The 12008-nt window shown below is 43.6% G+C and overlaps 1 protein-coding gene across 2 annotated transcripts in view; it reads right to left on the bottom strand.

The window, feature by feature from the left end:
- The window catches only part of PLCL1 (phospholipase C like 1 (inactive)), a 246291-nt gene that overhangs the window by 45907 nt on the left and 188376 nt on the right, over positions 1–12008 (bottom strand). For both annotated transcript variants that reach the window (XM_079781977.1, XM_079781978.1), the window contains exons 2-3: positions 4416–6893; positions 536–739 (exon numbers count right to left, since the gene is read on the bottom strand). In XM_079781977.1, the coding sequence (XP_079638103.1) occupies positions 536–739; positions 4416–6893 (2682 nt within the window). The remainder of the gene's footprint in view (positions 1–535; positions 740–4415; positions 6894–12008) is intronic.

Genomic DNA, 12008 nt, shown 5'->3' with positions numbered 1-12008 from the left:
CTTTATCTGGCTTACACATTACAAAATTTTCCAATTTGTTATTTGCTACTTCATTTTTTATGGAAAAAATAGTTATTCTTAAGTTTAATTGCTACATAAATCCATTACACATTCAGAAAAATTAGAGAATAGTATTAGCTTAAAAATATAAATCCCTAAAAAAATGTTTTCTCAACCATCATAAGGCAGCATAGAGGTTTAAGTTCACTTCCTATGGGTGTGCAATTAAATGGCTCTTTTGTTGGCTAACGTTATTTAGATGATGGGATATGGATGCTTTCGAGGACTTAATCAATAATTCATTCTTTGCTAAAAGAGATTTTCCATTTGCAGCCTCTGGAGCTTGGGGCTCAAAGCACAGCCTGAGAGGTCTGCCCGGGGCTGAGGGGAAGCCAAGTGGCTGGCCCTGCCTCCATCCCCAGCTCGGGTTTCAAAGGCAAATCACTCAGTGTCATTCATTAGAGTCCCTCAGAAACGCCTCCATATGATTTCCCCGACACACACACAGATCAGAAACACAGTCATCACTTCCTACCAGATCATAAGCAGCCAGCATCTTTTTCTGCACGTCTGGAATCGCCCCCAGCGGCTCCAGATAAGGAAAGCTGTCCTTCATCACAAGGGAGACGGAGGGAGTGTTGTCACTGGCGATGAGCCGCGAGGACAGAGTCAACAGGCACTGCTTCAGGCTGGCAATGGGAGGAAGGCCACACAGCTCCTTCACGGACACGATGGCGTTCTGTGGGCAAGGAAACACGGAATCACACGTCTGACCACGTGACACATCACCCCAGCACTTCTAGGTTCACACAGAAGTGCATTCATTAAAAGCACGCCCTTAAATGCACGTGTAATTTAACGTGAACTGGATTATAACCAACCAAAAACGTTGTGATGTGCACAAAGGTAACCCAGAGCCAATTCACTGTCATACTTCATCTTCCTCCATTTCTAGCAACTGCCACAGATATGCCACAAAGCCCCTCAGATTATGCCCCAAGGCTACACAGCGCTTTTCAAGGCAGAGCCCTGGAATAGTCACTCACATCAGCACTGGCTGGTCATGAGTGTCTTACTTGATTGGTATCATGATGCTCATTAAAACATGTCAGCAGCGGCACATTGGAGCGCATCTCCTTTGAGCTTTCCCCCTCGGGGTAGCAGGCTATTAAATACCGTCCTCTTCTGACTCACCATCAGTGGTATTCCTCTGTCATCCCAGCAGAAAAGCACCTGGCAGACGCGAGTGCTAACACACAGTTCATGAAGAACTGCATTTAAAAGCCCTGTTAGGTGGGCTTTTAAAAATTCACTTAAAGCCATAAGAATTATACCTATTCTGTTTTATTAATGGTGAACAGCACCAAACCTATATGTGCCTCATGGGTTTAGTGACAATGAAACTATTCATTTCTCTACTCATTAGGCTCCACGTAATCTGTAACCCCCAAGGACTTTATGCTGAGATGATATAAATTATCAATAATACTTGGAAAAACTTTATCCATAGCCAAATCTCATTAAATCTATTTTATTTTAATATGTTTTTATTGATTTCAGAGAGGAAGGGAGAGGGAGAAAGAGATAGAAACATCAATGATGAGAGAGAATCATGGATCGGCTGCCTCCTGCAGGCCCCACACTGGGGATCAAGCCTGAAACCTGGGCATGTGCCCTGACCAGGAATCAAACCGTGACCTCCTGTTTCATAGGTCGAGGCTCAGCCACTGAGCCATGCCAGCCGGGCCGTAATATGTATTTTAAATACTTAACATATACAATGTATATATTTCAAGAATTATATAGAAATATATAAAATCCACTTCTAACATTAAGTTAGATGTAAAATTGACTTACAACTAATGTAATATAGGGATATATATTAGTTATAGAATTATGTCAGAAAGTCAGTAGAAGATGCTGCTATTTAGAGCCTATTTTTAAATAATCTTTACAAACCATATTATCTTTTGGCATTTTGGCTATTTAAAATTGTTTTAAGCCTATCCTAGAACTTCTTTGTGAAATAATGTAAAAGTAATCTTTTCACCAACTGATGAGTATGAAGTTCAACATCATGTGACTAACAGCCATGAGTGGTCATGGATATCCATAGCAGGCAATTCTGGATATAAAGCCAAACATTGCTATTTATTCACTGTAATATTTGGACAATTACTTAACCACTTCAAGCCAGATTTCTATTTTGAAAGTAGGGTTCTTTGGTGAGAGTTATAGTGAGCTGTTAGCTAGCGGGGCAAATGAAGTGCACTGAAGAGCGTGCCTCTCCTGTTTTCTCTCATGCATACACCACTGCCGCTTCTGCACACCAACACACGTGGGAACTTCGTGAGGACTTGGTGTCAGATGGCTGCACAGTGACATGAGCCTAGAATAAGTGCATTCAATAATATTGAAGAAGGAAGTCTGCAGCCATCTCTGGTTACAAACATTAATAAAAGGAAGGAAACAAACATTGGATTTCTATCTGCTGAGACTGGGCCATTAACACACACTCTCATCTAATTCTCATAATAATCCTGTGATGTACGTATTACCATTTTTCTTACCTTATGTGAAGAAAAGTGATGATGAGAAACCTAAAATAATTTGCTCAAGATCACAAGGGGATAGAGTTTAATCAAAAATCTATATCCTTTCCATTAAACCACATTTCTAAGAGAAGACTAAATAGTTTTCAACAAGTTCATTTTTGTTTGTTTAGTTTTGCTTGCTCTTGTGGGGAGTAATTTATTATTGCTGTACATTTAAACAACAAAATCTAATAGGCATTACACTTGTTTTATATGACTTCAAATTACCTTCCATGTTCATATCGGCAAATATTTTATATATACAGTTGTAATGATTATGCATGTGTTTGTATGTATATATATTTTATATATAATATTTTATATTCTTTTCACATTTCATATACACATTCCCATCTATCAGTTTAGTTATATACTAGGAATATTTAATAGATTTGCAGCATTTTGCTACAGTGATACTCTGTTAACCAGCTTAGTGCAGGCCAAAGTTAACATAGCATTACAATCCTACCTAATAAAAAGGTAATATGCAAATTGACTGTACCATCAACACGCCCACCAGCCACACCCACCAGCCAATCAGAGAAAGTATGCAAATTAACCCAACCAAGATGGCTACAGCCACAGAGAGCAAGGTTTTCCAGGTAACAGAGCAAGCCAAGCTTTCCGCGAGCTGTTGCAGGCCTAAGCCTCCACTCAAGCTACAAAGTTTCAATTATAGAAGGTAAACAAATTCAAACAGAAATGGCGGCAGAATGGAGCTTGAGAGAGCAAGCCAGGGTTGCTGGTGGCAACAGGGGAAGCAAAGCTTTCCGCACACCCTGTCTGGGCCCAGCCTCTGTTTAAGGCAACAAAGTTTCAATTATAGAAGGTGAATTAACTGCCACAGAAATGGCTGCCGGCTGGAGGGAGCAGCAGGCTTGGCTCTGCTCCAGGCTACAAAGTTTCAATTGTAGAAGGAAAATAAATTCCAGATACCAGGGCCTCTGCTTGGGTTGCCAGGGGGCGTGGCTGGCCTGCAAACCACCACAGGCCCCTCGCTCAGGCCGCCCCAAGCCCCAAGGGAACCCCCACCCTTATCTAGGACACACTTCAGGACAAACCAGCTGGCCCCCACTCCTGCACCAGGCCTCTATCCTATCTAATAAAAGAGTAATATGCAGATTGACTATCACTCCAACACACAATATGTCTGCCCCCATGTGGTCAAAGATCCTGCCCCCATGTGGACACAATATGGCCACTACAAGATGGCCAGCAGGAGAGGGCAATTGGGAGGCACCTGGCCTACAAGGGAGGGCAGTTGAGAGGGACCAGGCCTGCAAGGGAGGGCAGTTGGAGGTGATCAACCCTGCAGGAGAGGGCAGTTAGGGGTGACCAGGCCAGCAGAGGAGGGAAGTTGGGGGCAAACAGGCTGGCAGGGGAGCAGTTAAGCATCAACCAGGCTGGCAGCGGAGTGGTTAGGGGGTGATCAGGCTGGCAGGCAGAAGCGGTTAGGGGCAATCAGGAAGGCAGGCAGGCAAGCAGTTGGGAGCCAGCAGTCCTGGATTGTGAGAGGGATGTCTGACTGATCCTAAACGGCTGGGATCGGGCCTAAACGGGCAGTCGGACATCCCTCCAGGGGTCCCAGATTGGAGAGGGTACAGGCTGGGCTGAGGGACAACCCCCCTCCGTGCATGAATTTCGTGCACCGGGCTTCTAGTTAGAAACATAAAATATGAACTTAATTCAGATATTGGGTACATTTCACCTTTCTGATCATTGTTTGAGGAATCAGATCATTACTAAATCACAATGTTCACTGGTAAGAGTGGGGTCAAAGTAAAAGCAGGGGTCAGGGAGGCAAGCAGGGATTTTTCCTACCTGCATATTTTCTCTCAGATCTATGGCTTCTCGTAAGGGATGCACTGCTATTTTAAAGATGTCATCTATGGGTTTGAGACCGACGTTCCTGAGCATGGTGTACTCTCGGACTTTCTTCCCCATCCTCACGGAGAGGCTGCGCTTCTGCGCCTTGCCGCCGCCGCCGCTGCGGTTAGTTATTGCTATGTGGACAAAGAGGGTCACGTGCTCCATGACGTCCCCCACGAAGGAGCGCAGGGGCACGTGCCGGTAGCCGGGCTGCAGACACTCGAAGGGGATGGTGTATTGCCCGATGAACTCATCCCCAATGTAGTCGTCGTCCAGAACCACGAAACGGATCATGGCCAGCTCCGGGAGGTTGACCTGAAACTCAAACGTCTCGTCGAAGATGGGGTTGTCGCTGTTTTGCTGCACCGTCTTCGTCCTTTGCTCCGCGCAGTCTGCCGGGATCCCGTGGATCTCTATGCACACGTAGGGGTCGATGACATCGCCTTTGGCACACGCCCCCTTGGGCTTGGGGAAGTTCTGGCCGCTGATGATCTTGATGTGAAGAGCGAGGGGAGACACCCCCGGGACCACGCCCTTGGTGTTGGCGCTGAAGTAGGACACCTCGTCCCGCATGACGGACGGCCGGAGCACGTAGCCGCAGCCCCCGTTCTGGAGGAACCAGCCCGTGTGCAGGTCCATCATCGGACCCGGCGTCTGGAAATTCATCGCCACGATCTGGCAGCCGCAGTTCCAAAAGTCCTGCGGGTTCAAGTTACTGGAGTCGATCCTCATGGCACTTGGGTAGATTCTGGATAAGAACTTCTTGTTGTAGTTGACGAAATCCTCCGGGTATTCGTTTGCGATGCGGCTGGCCTCTGACTCACTGAACGAGCACACCTCCCAGTAGTTTTGGCTTCTCAGGGACAGTTCGAAATCCCTGTACTGCACAGACCGGCAAATCGATACCAAGTCAGAGAGCTCCCGACACAGCCAGATGTGCTTCTGCTCACCGTTGTAATCGACCGACATCCTCCGGGATATTTCGGCTTCTTCGTCTTCGTCGGTGACCTCTCCTTCGGGAGCATCCGAGTCAGAAGGCAGTTTCTTCCCTTTCACGATGATCATCCTTTTCAATTTCTCCGGTGATGGGAGGTAGGCTTCCGACGGCGATGGTGCTTCGGTGTAGAGTTTGGTGCCGAAGACCTTTCTCATCTGCTGGGCCATCACCTTCTGCTGGGGCAGCGAGCAGTGGTTCCCCAGGCACAGAATGAGCGGGTACTCGGAAGCCACAAAGGCAAACTTGTTGATCACCTCTATGACGCTTCGGAAGGACAGCTGTGTGCTCGTGTTATTTCGGTTACAGAGGACCGGCTCGCTGTCTGGACCGTCACTCACGTCGAGCTCAATGCTTCGGCAGCCCATCTTCAAAGCTCTCACGTACCCGTTCACGTCAGCCGGCCCCCTGAACTGGTCCTCGGTGAGATAGGTGTTGTGCGAGGCGCTGATGTAGTAGTGAGATAACGGCTGGGTCATGTCCTGGGCGACCTTTTTTTGCTCCGGGTCGAAAAGGTCACATTCCGGTGACAACAAGTACTGGGTAAAGCCATCGATTGCAAGGAATCCTTTCTGACGCCCCTCTTCAGAAAGCTCGTATCTCCGGATGATGTCCAAGCACAGGTCCTCCGTGATATGGGTGACGCCTTGCTCGGCTTCCAAAAAGAGCATCAGGTCGTTGGCGTCCAGGTACTCCTTGTTTTTAGATATCTGGACGAGTAAGAAATACACTTCCGGCCTGGTGCAAAGTTCACAGAAAGCTTCACAGAACTCCTCCTCTGTCACGCGGGTGGTGAGCTTCTCCTTGCTCTTCTGGATTTCCTTAAACTTTAGCCTGATCTTGGATTCCTTCAGGGTGGGGTTGAGTTGTTTTATCAACTCCACCGCGGTGTCTTCCAACATGATCCCGTTCCCATCCACGTCGGCTGCCACAAACACCGTTTTCAACCACATGAACCTGGGCGTGTTCTGGTTGCCCTCCATGAAATCGAGGGGCTGCTTGCTCCGAGAAACCAGGTACCGTAACCCCGACACCCAGATGTTGGCCACGTCTGCCGAGTGAGCCACCAGGTCCAGCGACTCGTAGTTTTCCCCGTGGAGAATGGAAAAGGCACAGTCCTCGCAGATCTGGTCGGCGAGGCCATTGTTCCGGAACGTTTCCGTGTTCTTGCCCAGCCTGATCTCTTTGACAGCGGAGATGTCGAGCTTGGCTTTCTCCAGGTCCTTCTTGGACGGCTCCCAGCGGAGAGCGAGGAGGTCGGTGTCCAGGGTGAAGAAGCGGTTGTAGATGCGCGAGTTGGGCCGCACCTTCTTGAGCTCGCAGCCGGCCTGCATGAAGCTGATGCAGTCGCTGGCGCTGCTGACTTTCTTCTCCGACGGCATGCTGCTGAAGGACACGGTCTTCTTCCGGCCGCCGCCCTTCTGGTTCGCGGGATCCTGCAAAATAATTGGGAAATAATGAAGCCGTGGCCTTCAGAAAATAGGGGCCTTCAGTAACACTCTGTGGGCTCCTCAGACTCCATCCAGACAGGACGGTTGTTTGGACGGAGGCTGGCCTAGAATGTTCCTCTCCACTGTTTCAGAAAAGAGGGGCTGCTGAGAAAATTGATGTTATTTGGTTCAGAAAAAATACTTACTTTTCAAATGCCTGCGTGTTCTTTGAAGGAAAATCAAGCCCTATTAAGCTAACTGCAAATCACTCATTTGCGCATTAAAGCAATTTTGTAAGAAGCCCTACATGTTGGCAATTTGACAACCTTGCTGAGTCCATACAGGTGGGTTAAAGAAATAGAGCTGGATTTCTTTTGAAAGTTTTCCTTATTGGTACTTAGCAACCCCACAAGTTGAATACTTAAAACGAGTTCAAATAGAAGATTTTAACCTTAACATACTTTACATTACAAAAAGGGCTTACACTATAGCTTAACTGAGGATTATTTTTTTTTCCTCAAACTATTTTGAAGAACATGAGGGTATTGAAAGTCAGATTGAGAGCTAACAGTGGACAATAACTCTTGCTTGAGTGAATTTTCAGACCGAGGTACACAATTGAAATGAACATTCTGGGAACTGCACCTGCATCTCAGTCTACTGCTATTTGTTAGCAGCCCCAGCTTAGAACCAAGCAGATACATGACTAGCTCCACTAACTTGTAAGGTCCCTCCAATGGAAGTTAAGTGTCAAAGCCCTCTGCCATAGACATCACAGGGAACATGTGCACCCTGCCTTTCCCCCAGGCCTGTAAGTGTGCTTGGAACTTAAGTCTCTGAAACCGGGTCTCCTCAGCCCATTTCACCCTTCCCTAAGCATGCTCATTTCAACCATTCAGATTAGTGTGTCTTATCCAGGTCAATTCTTTCCTGTGGCTATTTCCTCCTTGGGTGTATCTAGGCCTTCTTATTGTCTTTCCTAAGCTATACATCCAGTCCTCTGAATACTCTTCATTATGAGATGATGGGCTTCATCTGAGTCCTAGACTGTCCACTGTGTCTATCACTCCCACTTCATTGGCACTGAACATCTGACCGATGCCACTTAAAACAGGATATTTCTTTATACGTTCCTCTGTTCAGACCAGGAACTCAAGTTAATAATGCTCCCAACCACATCGTCAATTCAGATAATTCTCCCAGAAACAACTTTCCCAAAAGCACCTTCATGCATTTTATAGTGCCCAATGTTGTAAGCATATCAAAGAGGAGAGTGCACAAGGAGCAAAAATAACTAGTCTCAATTGTCATTATTCCACTCAGTAGTATGACCTTTGTAAGTCACTTAGCTTCCCTCTCTGAATCTTTATTTCTGCTTTAAATAGGAGTGAATAATCCTTCTCCACAACAGAGTGTTCTTATGAGACTCAAGAGAGAAAATGCACCTATACTCTTTGTAAACTGTAAGTGCTTCTAAGGTCATTCTTTTTGAAGGAAGAGGAACATTTGCTCATACATGTGGTCATTGGAGGACCATCAGTAGGCACGGACCAGGACATTGGAGATTATAAAAAAAATTATTCATCCTGACCTCTGAGCACCTAAGACAAATGTTTAGTGATAAACTAAAAGTATTTAAAAACAGCCGCATGGTACTGAAAAGCATAGCCAAAGTCGTCTAGGCTGCCTCCTTCACCAACATCCTTTTAAAACGGGGTGGAATCTCTTCACTAAGGCCTCATTTAATTGTGGTCTTGCCTGTAAGAGCCTCCCTATCCGATGACTTGGGAAAAGGCACAATGATTTATTAGTCAGTTAACTACAACCTTGCCCGTGAAAAGGAAACAAATTTTGCTTTAGTTGTAGAATGTTGGTGGGCTGATCCATGAACTCAAATACATATCTTTTTTAAAGTGACAAAGATATAAGTTACCCAATTTAGATGACAGAATCTTGCCTCTCGGTGCCGTGGCATTAAAGAACTTTGCTCCTGCTTTTCCAGAGGGTTGTTATTTTTAATTATCCCATAGTGGCCAAATTCCTCATCCCTAAGTTAAAAACAATTGTTTATATGCAGAGGCGCTGTTAGAACACATTTAAATTCGTCACAACCCACACGCTCGGGAATATCAGATGCTTGTGTGTATTTTTCCACACCATCAAGGCAGGCACCTAATGGCACTGCTGAGATGGGATTAATCTAGCAAGTAAACTAGAGAGGGAAACTGTGAATTGTGAGGGTAAATTAGACAGTGACTCAAGCTTTTAAAGCTACCATTTGACTAGTCATTTAAGCTAATGAGAGCTTTCACATTAAAATTTATTTTTATGTAAGCAGATCATGTTCCAAATAAGATTATTGTCAACAGAGTTATAAAACATCTAATAGTTCCTAACAAACTTCAGATGGGAAATTAGCGTTCCTCTAAGTGCATGTCATAGTTCCTGTACCCGATGCACTATTATGTGTTATTACGCCAACCTTCACGGTCTGACGCTCTACTCGTGATCTGAGCCACCATTTGTTGATGAGAACAAAACTCCTGCTTTCAGAAGAGATTTCTCTTATAAGCCTCTCTTCTTTGTGGTGAGATCTCCTTAAATCTCCTTAAGTCAAGACAGTTTCTCTCCTAGTAAGTTAAGCCTCCCAGAGATGAACGTCTTATATCTAGCCTACAAAAGAATCCACCTGCCCTTATTATAACACTCGTTTTTTGCTTTGACTTGCAATTTCCGTATGATTATAAAACTTCTCCCAAAAATGCCTTAAAACTTGGAACCAGTGGAAAAGATATGCTCTGAGGCTGTCATTTCACAAAGGACAAAATCCAAAATTATTACAAAGCCCCAAATGAGCAAAAAACTGATCATAGCACGTGTGAACAAATAATTAGCTTGTCTGCTGTTGACTAGAGCCAAGATAACTTCTATTCAAAATATGCTAGAAGGGTTTCAGGACTCGGATTCCTCTAGGTCTGCTCTTTCAGGGTCAGACTATGCACTGGCTCTGGAGAGTCAGGAGGAGGGAAAATGAGACTGTCAGAGTGGACAGGGAAGATGGATGACTCCAAATCTCCCTCTGAGCTTCTTCACCACCATGGCCCCTTTGCCAAGCCCCATACCCCCAAATCTTTTTTCCCCTCAAGAAGATGTTGGCAGGTTGTTGGTGAAGGAAGACTGTTCAGGTAAACAGACAAGGGATATCCCCAAATGAAAAAAGTTGACGTCTGGGTTATAAATCTTCCTTGTTGACAAATACAAAACATATTGGATGATGAAATGAGAACAAATCCATTGCAGTTATCTGTATATTGAGAAGACAGGCACTTTTTGCGCTTTCCAAGAGAAACCAAGTTCATTCTCAGTTCAGGCATGCTCTCGTCAGCTTTCAGCTTATTAGATGATTGAATTGTCTCCAGTAACCAGAAGGCCTATCCAAAAGATTATTATAAAGTGTGGGAGCTCCCTGTTTATCGCAAAGCTAAACTTTCTGACTCTGGAATTAAGGGGAAAGGCTAAAGTACCAATTCCCTCCCCAAATTTCTCTTAGAGCAGCTTACCGAAAAGTTTAAATTTATTAGGATGAGCAGCATCTTGTGAAAAGTCCCCTAAATTCAAGCTTAGCCTCATATTCTAAGGGGTCCAAGAATAAGTCAGGCATGGAGCTCAATCTTATTTCCTAACATTCTATGTTTAAGTTTCCAAATTATCATTTCACAAAAGGGATCACTTTTAAAGAGGCTAAATAATCAAATAAACAGCTCTAGCCGGTTTAGCTCAGTGAATAGTGTTGGCCTGTGGACTGAAGGGTCCTGGCCTATGGCACATACCTAGATTGCAAGCTTGATCCCTAGTCCTGGTTGGGGTGCACGGGGGAGGCAACCAATCAACGTGTCTTTCTCACATCGATGTTTCTCTCTCTGTCTCTCCCCTTCCCTTCCACTCTGGTGAGGTTTAACAAAATAATAACAATAATAATAATAATAATAAATAAACCAAATTTTGTTTATATGGTCTCTTAACATTTTCAGATAATACTTTTGGATCTATTGTTTTCTTAAATTAATCAATACTTTAAATAAAGTGTTTAATCATCAGAATCAACAAGTCTCATAAATAGTAATGTAGCAGACATATGTTTTATTCTTTTATTAAAACAATATAAGACATTGATTTGACTATGAGCACTATTTCTAAAATATCTATATCATACCATAAAGATTATTTCTATCTAATCTCATGATGAAAGGGTTGATTTCAAATCTTAGAAATAATTTCAAAATATTAGGGGGAAATGTACAAATATTTTAATGTTTTTAAATTTTCATTTTTTTTACATTGTTGCTTATCTACTATTAGGAACCATAATTAAATGAGATTTCTATACAGCAGTGAAGGCTTTACAGCTCCCTAAACATATTTTGTTAAACTAAAATTGAACTAAACACACATACATTCAAACCAATAAGCTTGTTTCCCTAAGTTCCCACTGGTTTTTCTCTTCCTACGACCAGTTTAGTTGGATATACTGCAAGTTTCTTAACAAAAACTCAACAAACAAAATTTCTTTTCTTCATAACACACAACACTGCCATTTGATACACGCCCAGCTTTGGGTCTCAATCATGAAACTATGAACTATTTTAACATAACAATTTCAGGAAAAAGTATATTGAAGCAGAAGAAAAAATAAGTGAATGTAGTTAACACCAGAAATGTACACTTAAAAATGGTGGATTTTATGGTATGTATATTTTATCACCAAAAGAAGTATACCGAATCACTGTACAAAAATGTAAGGATAAAGAAAACATCACGCCCGCATTTCCCTACCTCTGACCTGATGAGCAGGTTTAAACATCTAACTATATTGTCACATATTCTTTTCCTTTTTTGACAAGTTGTTTTTTAAAAAGTGAAGAGTTCTAAAATGATTCTTTGTTAAAACAGAACAAATTTACCAAACTCTAAAGAACAGCAATCAAAACAGCAGGTGTCAAACTGTGAATAAAAGGAATCTGTCTCATAATGCAGAAATCCAGATTTCTCAAAATGACATTTGCTTTTCTCTCTTAGTGTAAGAGGTGGTGAAAACTTAGTTCTGAAGAGTTCTCTTTAAAA

The sequence above is a fragment of the Cnephaeus nilssonii genome, assembly GCF_951640355.1.
Source record: "Cnephaeus nilssonii genome assembly, chromosome: 10".
Taxonomy (NCBI): Eukaryota; Metazoa; Chordata; class Mammalia; order Chiroptera; family Vespertilionidae; genus Cnephaeus; species Cnephaeus nilssonii.
The sequence above is the reverse complement of the archived record's forward strand: the minus strand, read 5'-3'. Positions and strand labels throughout refer to the sequence as shown.